General features: G+C 47.2%; 1 protein-coding gene, 1 long non-coding RNA gene and 1 other non-coding gene across 3 annotated transcripts; 1 reads left to right on the top strand and 2 right to left on the bottom strand.

Annotated features, from left to right (window-relative positions):
* Window positions 1-1107: 1107 nt before the first annotated feature.
* LOC113198910 (uncharacterized) lies at window positions 1108-3187 on the bottom strand. Its single transcript, XR_003302906.2, has 3 exons — window positions 2818-3187; window positions 2415-2646; window positions 1108-1472 (listed from the first exon to the last, which is right to left on the bottom strand). It is a non-coding gene; the product is annotated as an uncharacterized LOC113198910 (long non-coding RNA).
* LOC113198921 (small Cajal body-specific RNA 13) lies at window positions 1829-2101 on the bottom strand. Its single transcript, XR_003302907.2, has one exon.
* Window positions 3188-3311: 124 nt separating the features above from the next.
* Glrx5 (glutaredoxin 5) lies at window positions 3312-13611 on the top strand. Its single transcript, XM_026411769.2, has 2 exons — window positions 3312-3644; window positions 13153-13611. Exons 1-2 carry the CDS (start codon window positions 3356-3358, stop codon window positions 13329-13331), a joined length of 468 nt encoding a protein of 155 aa, XP_026267554.2. The 5' UTR covers window positions 3312-3355; the 3' UTR covers window positions 13332-13611.
* Window positions 13612-15454: the final 1843 nt, after the last annotated feature.

Raw genomic sequence — 15454 nt, 5'->3', positions numbered from 1 at the left:
AAATGTTCCGACAACATGTCACCTGTCACCCAGTCACCTTGCAAGCTCAGCAACCCCAACTCTAGCTCTTCATCAAGGGCTGGGAAAGAAAAAGGGGCTACAGGTTTCCACTATTGTTTCAGTGGTGAAGCTGCTTTTGGAAAGGCGGATGCAAATGAGGATATTCACCACATATATGCAGCCATATCTGTTTGAAAGGATAGGGAGAAACATTTTTGGAGTGTCAGAGTCAGCATGTTTACAAGGTGTGGGGAACTTGGGGTTTAATCCTAGGATTCTCCTCACTGCTCATTAATGCCCATTGGGTGTGGGGAAATTTGGAAATTCATGAGAACCTTAGGATCTGGGTGACAGCTTGCCGAGCATGGATGAGGCCCTGGTTTCACAAAACAAACTAAACCCACAGGGAGAGAACACAAACTGGCAGACACAGGTGACTTACTTGTTCAAAACGCTCAACAACACAACAGCAAATTTCTAACAAGTTTTTGTTATAAAATTTCTAAAGAAAAATCTCAAAATCAAAATAGTGAATCATGTATAAAAGTTTAAATGTTCTTTTTGGTTTTTGGTGCTAATACTCCAAGGGAATTAAGTCACAAACAGAACCAGCTAACAGATGCCATACTTCACTGTATTTTAGGTTGTGTTTTACTAAAAGTTTCAATGTATCTTTATTATTGCCTTTTGTGAAGCTAACCATAAAACTTGCACATGCTAAGAAAGTGTTCTTCCACTGAGCCATATCCTGAAACCCTTAAGGACTTAAATTTAGATATACTGTTTCAATTTTTTTGTTGTTGTTGTTTAGAGATTTAAATTGCTTTCTTGCCCTTGGTCACTCTATCAAAGGCACCCGTCTCAGCTCCTTGAAAGAACACCCATAGATCTTTGGCATGTGTTTCTATCTACAAGACACTACAGCTCCACTATAATTTTGAAAAACATAGACTTTATACTCTTCCTGCTCAAGGATTACTTTTAATTTTTAATGATAGCTGCATTCTCAACTTAGTAACATCTGACAACTAAAAAGGACAAATGTTCTTCAGAAGACAACATTACACACTAGTTTAGGGATAGAATAATGTTTATATAAAAATATATAAATATATGAAAACACAGAGTGTGTGTGGTCTACATATATGTTCCCATTACTACTCTGTCTCAGATCCTCAGAACACAGTTTGTGAATTCTTCTCCCTCTCTTAGTCAATACAAAAACAGAATTAAGACAGTTTAAATAAAAAACAATGTAGGTTTTCAGGAACAAATTGTCAAATTTTTTTAAGTAAGAAACTTACTCCAATATATACATGAATAAAAGTTGATTTTGGAAGGAAATTAATACATTCTGTATTGTTAAGGACACCTTCTGACTTTGAAACAACAGTCAACTCAGCGTTAACAGCATTTTCTATATATTTCTTCCCATGATGCTCCTTCCTCTGACTTATCCGGAATTAATGGATCTGTAAAACAAAGAAAAATTATTTCTTTTCTTTTCTTTTCTTTTTTTCAGTGCTGGGGATTGAACCCAGGGTCAAGCATGAACTACAACTCAGCCCAAAACAAAGATTCTAATTTTGGATCCCACATTAGAAAATTAGCAAGCATCAATAATATCGAGGGGGTTATAAGATGACAATAAAGAGCACTTCCCGGTAGTGTCCTAAGTTTATTAGTAAGTTTCATGCTGAATGATTATCTCGAAGACTCACAAGCTGACATGTGCTGATTTTCCGGTTTTAGACTTGAGCATTCCCCCAAAATAAACAAACTACCTCCAGCATTATTTGAAAAATAACTCAAAGGTTAAAAAAAAATAATTTGTAGCAGTACTTAGTGTCCAACAGAAACCACTCTGTCTGCCAAACAATATCTCGACTGCAAAGCTTCTCTTACTGTTGGTGGATAGATAATGACATGGAGGTCATTATCACCGTGGCAACAGTATTCAGGAACTGTCAGAGGAAAATTGCACATGGAACCGCTGGCTCTGGAGCAGGCATGCCTCAGCTTCCTCCGGAGTATGATTTTTCTGCAAGTCTGGTGTGCTCTGGGGTACCACCAACCCAGCGCGGTCCCAAGACTGCAGACCATACAGCATTCCACCCAGTCCTGCTCTTTGGATTCATGCTTTTACCAGTAAGGGCACCTACCACGTTCCAGCCCTTGTTCTGGTTAGTAAACACAGGCCAAGCAATGACACGTATGCACAGTGGCCTGAGGAAGACTTTTCTCTCCTGGGTACCCCGACATGGCTTTATTTCCGCTTCTCATTTCTCGTGCTAACTACAAGCTTCGGACACCGGGCGTCCTGGGACAGTCGATGTTGGCACCGCGTCAAGCACGAGGAAGCTGCTGGGGAGATGGCTGTGGGAGGAACCCATTCATTTATTACTCCTACTTACTTTTTCTTTTCCGGACCGGGTCACGCTAGGCCGCCCAGCCTGGTCTTGAACTCGCAGGTGCACGTGATCGCCGGCGGGAGCTTCCGAGCGCCGGGCCGCGGGCGCCTGGCAGCTCCTCCTTGTTTGAGTTCTCCATTCAGCAACCCTTGCCCAGCCCAGGCATGAGCGCTGACTCAGCTGGGCTGGAGGACCGGCGAGGCCAGAAGTCCAGCGACCGCGCAGGCGACAGCACCTGACACATTTTTAAAGCAAAAGTTGTTCCAGAGAAAAAATCGCGCGCCGGGCGGGGCCTGGGCCGCTGCCCACGTGCGCGGCGGGGCCAGGGAGGGAACCCGCAGGCCTGAGGCCCGGGCCCCGCCCAGCTCCCCGTCGTGTCGGCTCCTCGGGGGCCCGCGAGGCTCACCGGGGCTGGAGAAGCGAGGGCCCCCCTGCCCTAGTGCTTCCGACTCTCGGGATTCGGCCAGAGCCGGATCGACTGCCCGCCGCGTCGCCATGGCAACCCCGGGCCGCCGACTTCGGAACCGGAAACCTTCGTCTAGAAGTGACCCCTTCCCGGCGTTCCGCAGAACAGACGAAACCCCGCCCAGCACCTTTCCCCGCCATCCCTGGGCATCCCTGCTGGCCCCCTTGGCGACTTTCCGGAAGAAAGTCGCTTTCCCCCAGTTTTGTTTCCCGTGGTCCCTCAGCGTGACTCTGATGGGCATCCACTCTGTCCAATCAACTGGAAAAGCTATTGCCGATAGCCAATAGGAATGCGGCGAGGTGCCGACGTAAGGCCCACCACCCACCTGCGCGGGCTGGTATTGTCCAATCGTGAAGAGCAGTTAGGATCCCGTCCAATGAGGGCCTCTGGGGGGCGGGCCGGGCCGCCGCGGGCCTAGAGAAGACTCAGTGGCCGCTGAGGTTCGGGCGCCGTAGAGGGCTCCGGAGGGCGGGAGGGGATGAGCGCGTCCCTGGGCCGGGTGGCGGCGGCTCTACTCCGCTGGGGGCGGGCCGCGGGCGGCGGCGGCCTCCGGGTAACCGGCGTGCGGGAGGCAGGCTCGGGCGGCGGCGGCCGGGCGGAGCAGCTGGACACGATGGTGAAGAAAGACAAGGTGGTGGTCTTCCTCAAGGGGACGCCGGAGCAGCCCCAGTGCGGCTTCAGCAACGCCGTGGTGCAGATCCTGCGGCTGCACGGCGTCCGCGACTACGCGGCCTATAACGTGCTGGACGACCCCGAGCTCCGACAAGGTCAGGCCCGCGGCCGCGGGGTCGGGTGACCCGCGGAGGCTTCGGAGCGCGCGGGTCGGAGGGTCATGCTGGGCCTCGGCGCCTGAGAGCCCGAGGGCAGCGGGGCGAGGGCGAGGTGCCATCGTGCGGGGCGGGGTCTCGATCGCGCCACCGCTGGGCTGGGTCTCTGCAGTTTCTACCGGCGTTAGGGCGCGGAGTACTGTCCTGGATAGAGAGTTAGGTAAGGGTGTAATTGACTCGCGCAGATCTTGAGGGTCTGGGGCTCTGGGGCTGTTGCCAGTTTGGACAGTGGTGTAAGTCCTAGGAGCCCATGCTCACTTTGAGGGGATTGGGCACTTCCAGGCGAGCAGTCTCTGGCAGACTCCCCGCCCTATAGGACTGGGGAAGTGGGGCAAAGAGGGGAGCTCATAACGAGTGTCCTCTAGGAGGTAGGCGCTTTAAGGAACACTTTGAGGGGCTTGGAAGCCTTTGGTCTGCCTTGCGGATAGGGACTGGTACTGTTCACGGGGGAAGAGGGCCACATTGCCCTTGTCTGAGGTTAGTGGGGTCAGAGGCTGGCCTTTCATGGTTCAAGGCTCAGGGTGTCAGCGACCATCCTCTGTGGTTGCTACAAGGAGAGGGCTAGCATTACAGTCTGGGCTTCTGCACTCCAAACTAACTCATTGCCTCAACTTGGGAGTCCAAAAGGACAGGGACCAGAGCATCAGGGCCTGTGGGTTTTTGTTTCCTACGGGAAGGTAGAGGGCTATGACAGCTAGTTAGCATCTCTGATGCAATGTGTTAGGTAATTTATCAGCATTCTCCCATTCTAGGGTGGAGGGAGGAAGAGGACCAGCTTCGGGACCTGCTCCTTTTGTGTGTGTGTGTGTGGGGGGTGTCAGGGGTAGTGTTAGGGATTAAAACCAGGGTGGTTTACTGCTGAGCTCCATCTCCAGTTCTTCTTTTTTGTTTTGAGACTGAAGCTCTCAAGTTGCTGAGAGTCTCACTGAGTTTCTGAGGTTGGCCTCAAAGTATCAATCCTTCTGCCTCAGTCTCCTGAGTCACCGAGATTACAGGCATGTGCCACTGTGCCCTGTAGGGTCCTGCTCCTGGGCAAGGAAGGATTGGTTGGGATAGGTGGAAAAATGGGAAATCTGTATTCATTTTTCCTGGGGACTAGCCCCGGGGCACTGCTTTCTAGTTAAGGACTTGAGGGGCTGAGTTTCTGCACCTCCTTTGCCTGGTACTTTCAGATTGTGCTAAAGAGAGATCCCAGTTTCTATGTTAGGGTGGGCATTTGAAGTTACTAACCATGGTCTTTCCTTACGTTGATGTAACAGGCTGGTGTTGTGAAAAGTACATTTTGGAGACTTGTGTTCTGTTAGCCTTACACAAGTCACAACTAACTGCAGTTTCCTTTTCAGTAAATTGAGGATAATGATACCCGACTTGGCAAAAAAAGTAAAAATGACAGAAAGTGCGGATCACTTCATCTGGTACAGAAAGCACCCAGTAAATGGTAGCTATTTTATTATTAGCACTTCATGGTTTTCTAAGTATTTTTCCCCCCACATTGTTTCATCCTTGTAAAAAAAAAAAAAAAAAACAAAACTTTTGGTATTGGATGATCCTACATATGCTACTGGCAGTAGTTTTGTTGGATGAAACCTAGGAGGCGTGTTAAGTGACGGAGGAAGGGCAATTTATTATTGCTAGGTTGACATGACATTACCACACATTGCACTCATGAGTCTGATCAACAAGAACTTGGCCAGTTTTCTGGCTCCAGGTTTTATCAAGCACAGGGGGATCAGTGGCCTTCATTGAAAGCCAGCTTCTTGACTTGAAAGATAAGAGTAACCACTCTGCAGTCTTTCAACTGGGACCTTGCCATAGATCCCCTGGAGATTGCCAGTATGGCTAATAGCAAAAAGTTGTACTATTGATACTTCAATACCATGAACTTCTTTAATTTGTAAATTTACATTCTCTTGTTTAATGTAAGTGGAGATAAGGTATACTGGAATATGACTAATAAACACCATGGGAACAGAAATTAGGGTTACTGATGGCATTAATAATGTCTCTATCATCTTATTTTTTACATCTGGAGTCTAATCTATGTCCTTTAAATGCTCAAATAACAGAGGAATTTAACCCTCACTTCTCATGACCTTTGAATTTCATTGGATTGTTATTTTGGTTAATAAATGCATTGCATAGCTGGACATGGTGGCACATGCTTGTGATCCCAGCTATTCAGGAGGCTGAGGCAGGAGGATTTTAAGTTTCAGGCCAGCCTGGGTAATTATAAACCATGTCTTCAAAAAAACAAACAAACAGGGGCTGGAGATGTGGCTCAGCGGTAGCGCGCTCGCCTGGCATGCGTGCGGCCCGGGTTCGACCCTCAGCACCACATACCAACAAAGATGTTGTGTCCGCCGAGAACTAAAAAATAAATATTAAAAAAATTCTCTCTCTCTCTCTCTCTCTCTCTCTCCTCTCTCACTCTCTCTTTAAAAAAAAAAAAAACAAAAAATAAAAAACAAACAGGTGACTGGGACGGGCTGTGTGTAAGTGTTGCCTAGCATGTAGGAGGTTCTGGTTTGTTTGTTTCTTTCTTTCTTTTAAGTTGTAGTTGGACACAATACCTTTATTTTATTTGTTTATTTTCATTTGGTGCTGAGGATCAAACCCAAGGCCTCACATGTGCTAGGTGAGCACTCCACTGCTGAGCCACAACCCCAGCCAGAGGCTCTGGTTTATCCGCAGTACCAAAAAAAAAAAGAAAAAGAAAAAAGAAGTTCTTCATAAATATTGAGCATCACATACACCTCTTCTGTTGCTTAGAAAAGCATAATGGAAGTGCTCGTGTTCAGGCTGGGGCAGGGTGATGTAAGGGCATTCCCATGGTGAGGACTACTGTGGCCACATTAGGACTTTACATCATGAGACTCCTTTTCTCTCTGCTCTGCACCTGAAGTTTGCCAAGAGAGGCTGACAGGCACTTGGTGCTTGCTTTTGCCAGCCAAGTAAGCATGTCTGCTTACCTTTCCCAGGCTCAGGGTTGCTTCTCATAACAGCTGCAGGGCTCCTGCAAAATTGGCCCTTCCTTGTGTCTTGTGCCAGGGAACACTGAGCTTCACAAAGGGCCCAAGTCCAAGAAAACACTGTCCCCCTAGCTCCTAGGCTTGGGTGATAGAAACCTGATGCAGAGAGGCCTTCTTGTCCTCTGCTTTATCTGGAGTATGCAGGGGTCTTGAGGAAGCCTGGAGCACAGTGCTGCCTCCCCATTCGCCTTTGTTCCTTAGGTCACATCAAGACCTCTCTCCAAACAGATCCTGCTTGTCTGAACATAGTATTTTGCCCTCTGCAGAACAGAGTACGTGTCTTATGCACCTGCCTGTGGCACCATGTCTGCTGCTTGTGCAAAACAGGCTTTCAGTGACTTCTTTAATGGATCAGTTAAGACTTTTGTTAATTTATCATCATATTGCAAAATCTGTGTTCTTAAAAACATTATAAACATTCCTGAATTTCTTCTTGTTTAGATCACCTTTGTATTCCTTGCATTGGGAATAGTGTCTGACAAAATAGAGATTCAAATATTGTTGAATGAGTAACCATTGTCTTATTGTTTTTTTCTTTTTTTGTAGTTAAAAAAATTTTAGCTGGGTGCAGTGACGCATGCCTCTAATCCCAGCAGCTCAGGAGGCTGAGACAGGAGGATGCGGGTTCAAAGCCAGGTTCAGCAATGCCAAGGCACTAAGCAGCTCAGAGAGACCCTGTCTCTAAATAAAATACACAATAGGGCTGGGGATGAGGCTCAGTGGTTGAATGCCCCTGCATTCAATCCTCAGTACCAAAAAAAATTTTTTTTTAATTAACATTATACATTTTTCGGGCACAGTGTAGTATTTCATTGCATATACAGAATGCAAATCAGATCAGAGTAGTTGCCTCAGACTCTTGTTTCCTTGTGCTGGGAATTTTTAGAACTTCTCCGAAACCGGTTGTCACCAGTTATCCCACTGGCTGCGGTGTATGAAAAGGTATTCCTTGTGTCCAGCTCACCCTGTACCTGTCAGCCATCCTTCTTCCTCCACACTCCCATATCCTACTGTTGAATGTTTATTTAGCATTTGAAAACACGTGCCACCTTTCCAGTGTCATGAATTTGCTGCATTAGTAAAGAAAGCCCTTCTTACATGGCGTGTACTGACAGTTGGACAAGGGGTTGTGGGTATGCACTGGTGTGGAAGGTAAGTTCTGTGCTATAAGTGTGAGTAGAAAAGGTACCAGCACTTGGGAGGAGTAGGGGTCAGCACTTAGCAAGTCAGAGCTGAACAGAGCCTGGACCCAGCTGCTTCACTCCTGGACAGATGGTCTGGGCTGGGGGTTGGCAAGCTTCCTTTATGAAGGCCCTGGAGGAAGTGCTGCAGGCACCCTGGGCTGGGGGTCTCAGTTGCTGTTGTAGGTGAAAGCAGTCATGGATAACCTATAGATGAATGAGCATAGCTGATTCCAATAAAACTTTATTTACAGAGGAAGAAAAAGGAAGTGGACTGGTTTGGCCTGAACATCCTTTGCTACCCCCAAGTCTAGAGAGCCTGACTCTTGCCCAAGTGTGTCAACATCCATGCCAAAGATGTTCGCAGATGTCGCTTGTAAGGATGGAAAATGTCAGTGACAGAAAGGGATGTTAGTAGCACACTGGATAAACAGTCCAGTTTTATCTATGGTAGAAAACCAAGTTGTCTTAAAGTGAGCTAGATGTCCTTGTGATCAGCATGCTCAGTCTCAAAAATACAGTGTTTGGTAAAAAACCAAGCTGCAAATAGTCATTAAGACACAGTGCTGCTTGTGTACATAAACCTAAGTACACATGGGATGTAAAACAGTCCTAGCTATTGCAGATCTGTGGCAGTGCAAGTGTAGCTCAGGGGCAGGAGGACAGATGGCACCACAGACTGGAGTCCCTCTAGGAGGGTCTGAGGCAGCATGTGATTAGGAGCCTGGCATTTGGACGCCTGGAAACCTGGGTGCACATGTAACTTTGGGTAAGTTACTTAACCTCTCTGAGCCTTAGCTTCCTCATCTGTAAGATAGGCATAATTATACTTACTTTGTAGGGTGTTTGTAAAGAAACCACTTAAGAGATGAAACTTAGTAACTTAGCTCATTAAATGCCATTTTTATTACTGATGGATGGCATTGGCTTGAATCACTCCTACAGTTTTTCCCTGTGCTTTCTCTCTTTCATATATTTCTGAGGAAAACATTACTGTGGAGACTGGCTGTAGAGGACATTGACAATGAGAGATTTAGCCTGCACTGTGCTTGAAGCTTAGGTCATTTCATGCATTGTGTCTTATTTGATCTTCAGGATAAATCTGTGAGGCAGAGTGTTTTCCATTTTGCAGATGGAGAAAGTTGAGTCTGAGAGAGACAGATTTCTGCAAGGCTGCATTTGCAAGCCAGGAAGCTGGCTTTGTGTTGCTCTTCCTCTGGCTCTGTGTTGCTCTTCTGCTGGTTTCCATGCTTGGGTCATCTCGTGTCCTCCTAATGCTGGTCTCCAAGTTGTAGGACAGTGAGGAAATGTGACCCTGGGAGGTGTGTGTCCTGCCCACGGTCACAGAGCCTGGTAAGCAAGTGAGAGTGGAATTAATCCACCTGTAGAGAAATTCTACCAAGAAGAAAGCAAGCTGTGATTGTGGTGCTCAGGAGCAGCTTAGTGTCCAAGCCAGGAGTAAAGTCCAGTGTTCTGAAGGGTGGTGTATTTTGGGAAGTACTTTTTAAAAAAATGGTCTTGGGGATTGAATACAGGGCCTCACATATGCTGGGCAGGTGCAGAGCTGCACCTACCTCCTTTTTTTTTTTTTTTTTTTTTTTTTTGCCAGGTGGGGATCAAATCCAGGCCCCTGTGCATGGCAGGCAGGTGCTTACCAGTGAGCTATACCCTTTTTATTTTATCTTGACACAGTGTCTCCCTAAGTCGCCCAGGCTGGCCTTGAACTTGTGATCCTTCCGCCTCAGCCTTTCGTGTCAGTGGGATCACAGGTGTGTGCCTCTGACCCAGAGGAATGAACATTTTGGAAGTTCTGGAGGGGGGTTGCCAGCGCACTGGCGAGACGTTGGAGTAGTGGCTTCTTTGTGACGGAGGAGTAGGCTGTGACGCCTCTTGTTGGAGAGCTTCCAAATGCCCAGTCCAGGTGCTGCCACTTGTTAGGTAACTTTGTGATCGGCATTTTCTGTCCCACAGGACTCACTGTCTAACATATATGAAACACGATCATCAGTAAAATCCATTCTTGGGTCTGGTTTTCTAATTTTCAAGAGTTGCTCTCTGACTCTGAGTTATTTCAAGAGGTATTTGTAAAAGCCATCACTATATACTGCAGTTTTTGAAAACTAAAGCGAGAGAGAAATAAACCCTGTGTAAAGAATTACTTGTGGATCCAGGAATTCATTTAAATTTTGAATTATGAATAACATTCTTTAATTATTAAAAGCTTCTCACTTCACTCTGTGGGGGACAATTGGATATTTCCTTACAAATATTTAGACTAGTGATCAGATTTCTTAAAAATGAAAAATCGCGCAGGGCTGGGGAAGGGTGCTGAGGCTCTGCCTGGCCATCAGCTGCCCACGGCTCTCGTGAGTCCAGACAAAAGAAGCAGGTAGATTCAGTCTTGAGGAACTTTGGCTCGTGGACACCTTGGATGCTGTCAGGAAAGTGCTGTCATTCACCTTGGGCTGACCTCTGCATTCTCAATGTAAGTTGAGAGGCAAGACGACCCAGGCAGAGGGGTTTGTGAGGACTCAGGCTGCATGTTGGGTTCATGTTCTGCAATCCAGCCTGGCTGGCAGCTGCTCGTTTTGGTGATAAGAATTCTCCTGGAGTCCCCTGGAGTTCCCTCTCTTAGGTGAGAGTCAGGACTCCCTGTGTGGTAACATGAAATTTCATGAAGATAACAAGTCCAGTGCTTTGAGTCTGGCTCTATAAAAATGATTGATAAAAAGCAATTCATTCTTTTACTCAGAAAAGATTTACTAAAAAATTATACCATTTAGGAATAAACATGGTTTTGGGTAGCTTTCAGGCAGCAAATTTGTTTTCATTTTTGGTGATTTTAAAATTTTAGGTCCTCACAAAGTAGTAGGCATAATTTTTATTTTGCTGGAAGGCTTAGTACAGTGTATGACCAGTTGGAAAGAAGCAGACGTAATTGCAGGTGCAATCCTGGCTCGTCTGTGTTGAAGGTGCTCAGGGCTGGGTGATGGTCCTGCTTGTGGGCAGGGAGTTTCTAGCATTTAGACCACTGGTATTGTAAAGCCATTCGCTTTACGGGAGCCCGGAGCCTCCAGCTGATTGTTTCATAGACATCCAGAGTGGCTAAGAAGCTTTTAGAAGCCTGTGACATTGTGACCATTTCTGACCATTTCTTTTTTTTTTTTCTTGGTACCAGGGATTAAACCCAGAGGTGCTCTACCATGGAGCTACCACAGAGCTACCCCGCCCCCAGCCCTTTTTATTTTGAGATAGGGTTTCATGGAGTTGCTCTGGGCCTCACTGAGTTGCTCAGGCTGGTTTTAACCTCTCATAATCCTCCTGCTGCAGCTTCCTGAGTTGCTGGGATCACAGGCAGCACCACCACACCTGGCTTGTGACCATTTCTTAATGTTGATGCCTGGAGAAGAAAGATAAAAAACCGGTGACTCAGGGTCTCTCCCCAGCCCTGATCACAGATGTACGGTTTAGAGCAAAGTCACTTATATTTTTTAGAAGGCAATAACTTTTTTGGGGAGGTGGAGTACCAGGGATTGAACTCAGGGGCACTAGAGCCATATCCCCAGCCCTATTTTTTTTTTTTTTTTTTTTTAATTTTATTTAGAGACAGCCTCACTGAGTTGCTTAGAGCCTTGCCATTGCTGAAGCTGGCTTTGAATTCATGATCCTCCTGCCTCAGCCTCCCTAGCCATTGGGATTACAGGCATGGGACACTGTGCCCAGCAGAAGGCAATAACTTTTAAGAGAAATATACTCTTGCCTTGGGACTGTTATTTATGACCCAACTCAAATTGATAATTTTATTTGGAAAATAAATGATTCCAAATAATAGTGTACCAGGAATAAGTTTTGCATTTTTTAGTTTGCATAAAAATCTCTACTTAGCCATTTTTAAAAATTCATATACTGTTTTTGTTATTGTTGTTGTTGTTTTGGTAGTGAAGATTAAGCCCAGAGGCGTGTTTTACTTGAAGAAATCTGTTTATTTTTATTCATTTGTATGCTCATTTTGCTATTTAAAAACATCTGTCTATATAAGTAAAAATTATCACATATGTAGTCTGTAGCAATTAATAATCTGTGCCATATATTTACCATTTTGTTTCCAACATAATCAGTGTTAGAATAGGAATATGGCTGAATGTGTTTTTGAAAGTATATCTGTATCAACATAAGAATAGAAAACGGAATAGAATAATGAAGAGGGATGTGAAGGAAGAGTATGTTTTGTTTTGTTGTTTGTTTTGGAGTTAGGGTTTTTCTGTGCTGCCCAGGCTGGCCTCCAACCCCTGGGCTCCAGGATCCTCCTCCCTCAGCCTCCTAAGTAGCGGGACTGCAGGCAGGCTCCACTGTGGGGGGTTTAGAAAGAATACTTTTAAAATGTTTAACATTGAAACCACATTTCTTTCCTGCTGGACAGAGTTTTGTCCTCATCTGTATGGCCCAGAATTAAGCAGAGTAATCTCCTGGTGCACAGTCGCAGAGCAGATGCCCTGACTCTTCTGTGTGCCGTGAGCTCTTGAGAGCAGAGAGTGGGTCTCACTTGCTCTCTAGCCCTGAGGCTCCTCAGCACATGGACTTGTGGGGCTTGGGGCCTTTTCTTACCTGTGTAAGTCACTCTGGGTTTGGAGCTGAGCTGGATCCCCTATTCATGGACAGCTCATCTCTGTGGTGGAGGAGGATGGGCTTGTGGTTGGCACCATAGGACAGGAATTTTCTCTGGGTTAAAATAATTATCAACAATAAAAACCAACAGCTCAGTTTCTTGAGCGTCAGTGTCCGGTGGCCCGCACTGGCGTAGACAGGCATGAGGGCGCACAGGTGGGGAGTCTCCCGACTGGGTGCTTGGTTACCATGACGGGTCCATGTCAAGTAGTCCATTTGGAAATGAGGTTGGGACATTTCTTCTGGTTTTGAAAACAAGGTTGGCAGGTTTGTGGCATCGTGTATCTTACATGACTTAAATTAACCAATCCAGTCCTCCTGTCATTAACCCACTGTTGACGTGTGTTTCACTCAAGCTTTACCTACCTAGTTCTCACAAAAACCTTGGGAAATGAGTCACAAGGTCACGTGACCTCTCGAGGTCTTAGAGGTCATTGTGGAGGAGCGAGACCCTAGTCTATGTGCCTGGAAAACTCGTTGCTCCTCCTGGGGGGTGGGCAGGGGAAGCTTCGAGTGCTGCTGTGAAGGCTCAGCTCTGACCTGGGAGGTAACCTGTCCCCACTCTTCCGACAGGCATTAAAGACTACTCCAACTGGCCCACCATCCCGCAGGTGTACCTCAACGGCGAGTTTGTGGGAGGCTGTGACATTCTTCTGCAGATGCACCAGAACGGGGACCTGGTGGAAGAACTGAAAAAGCTGGGGATTCGCTCCGCCCTTTTAGATGAAAAGAAAGACCAAGACTCAAAGTGAGGGTGCTGGTCCCCTGGGCAGAGCCGCGGGGGCGCCCCCGAAAGCCTTACCCTCGCCGTCTCTGTTCCCAGCAGCTGCTCGCGGCCCGGGCTCTTAAGCAGCGGGCGGTTTTCGCTTGTCCGTCTCTGGGCTGAGACCATCCTGTTGTGAACGTCTTGTAACCACTGCACTGTAACCCTTCAACTGTTGTGTGATGATGTTGCTGGAAGCAAAATTTGTTCTTATATTGTCTTTTATTCTTTGCCTGATTCAGGGTCATGAATGTGTCAGTCTGCAAAGATAATATACCCCCAATTTTTTGGTAATTTCTTCTATTAAAGGAAATGACAAAGAAAAAGTTGTTAGAGTGGAGGCCTTGTTTTTTTTTTTTTTTCAATAAACTGCCAACACAGAGACAGCATGCGTGTGTGTTGTCAATCCCGAGGAGCACACATCTGTAGGATGTGGGTGCCTGCCGTCTTCTCTTTGCAATTAACTCTGTCAAGTGTGCTGTCGCGGCTGTGCCCCCCATTTCTCTAGAGCAGGTGGCAGTAGTAGCTTGGGAGGAGGTGGGCTGCCCCACTGCCCTGTGCCAGGCAGACTGCTATGATTAGCTTCCACCGTCCGTCCACCAAGGCATGGCTTTCAATGAGTATCTTACTCTTAAAAAATGAGCCTTTATTAAAGAGGAAATCTGGTGTCTTGATAAGACTCACCGTGCTTCTGCATGCCCAGGCTGGCTGGAAGGAACCTGAGGGCTGCACCGAGGTGCGGGAGGAAAGCCCAGCCTGTCCTGGTGTCTTTGGCTCTGCAGGAAGTGGCCACACAGCATCTGCTTAGAAGTGCATCTTCCGGAGGCAGAGGCAGGAGGAAGGACGCATCCTCCAGTGAGTGGCCGTCTCTCAAAGGCAACCCAGGTGGGTTCCAGTCCCTTCTTTTTTTTTTCTTTTAACTTTTTAATATTTATTTTTCAGTTTTTGGTGGACACAACATCTTTATTTTATTTTTATGTGGTGCTGAGGATCGAACCCAGCGCCCCGCACATGCCAGATGAGCGCGTTACCATTTGAGCCACATCCCCAGCCCCCAGTCCCTTCTTTAGCCTGCTGAGCCCCCTTGAAATCAGCTCTGAAAGTGGACTCCCTCTGGGAGGTGGGCTGCCACCTGGGGGGATGGCCTCCCCCGGGGCAGGATCTGCTGGGTCCCCTTAGCCACTGTTCCTGCTGCCGACCTCACTCATAGGCTTTGGGATTCCCCCAGGGAGCGGAAGGAAAGCTGTAGCCAACCCTCACCTCACTGGGGACCCTTGGCCCAGACAGAGCACTGGCCCTTGCCCCTCACCAGCCACATGGCGAAAGCGGCTCACTCTCGGGACGTTTTGACGGCACTTGTACACACAGCCCTTTGTTCTGTGGCAAGCTTGGCTTGTGTGGGATCATGGAGGAGGCTGGTACTCTAGGGGGATCTTTGCTCCACTGGAAGGAAGGCAGGTGCTCAAGATCTTGCCCATGCTGCCATCCCAGGTTGTGACCTTGTCCTCCGGAAAGAATGGCAATGACAAATCACTTCACACAAGCACCAGCCTGTGGGTCACGTACATCAGGCTGCAGAATTGTCCCTCGCCGTCACACCTGGTGTGTAGCAGGGGGCTTTCCCACTGGGCCCCTTTGGCTTTCCCAGAATCTGTCTCTATTCCCTCAGAGCTCATTATGAAAAAGAAAAGTGATGAGAAACATATTGGCAAGGAAACGTCAGTGTATGAAGCATCTGGAACGTTACTGGGCCCAGGAGGAGGCTGCCCGGTGACTGATGGGACTGGTGCTCATGAATCACAGCAAGATCCTATCAAAGTCTCCAGAGAACTGGGAAGTTCAAGGAGCCACTGAGCTCTCAGAAGTGTAATGTTCTTTCCAGAAGATAATTAGTAATTTTTTCTATATCCTTAACAAGTCTTTACCAAGTGGAAAATTAAAGATGCTATCTAATGTGAGCTTGACCGATGCTGACGGCCTGTGAGGGTCTGTGAAATTAGCATTCACCGTGAGAAAGAGCAGCGCCTGCAGGCTCCCGTGCACATCTCAGTGCTGCACAGCGCCTCTGAAGATGCAGGCGGCTTCCCCGGGTCCAGCATGTACTTTGGCCCT

This window comes from Urocitellus parryii, chromosome 6, assembly GCF_045843805.1.
Source record: "Urocitellus parryii isolate mUroPar1 chromosome 6, mUroPar1.hap1, whole genome shotgun sequence".
In the NCBI taxonomy this organism is placed as follows: domain Eukaryota; kingdom Metazoa; phylum Chordata; class Mammalia; order Rodentia; family Sciuridae; genus Urocitellus; species Urocitellus parryii.
The sequence above is the reverse complement of the archived record's forward strand: the minus strand, read 5'-3'. Positions and strand labels throughout refer to the sequence as shown.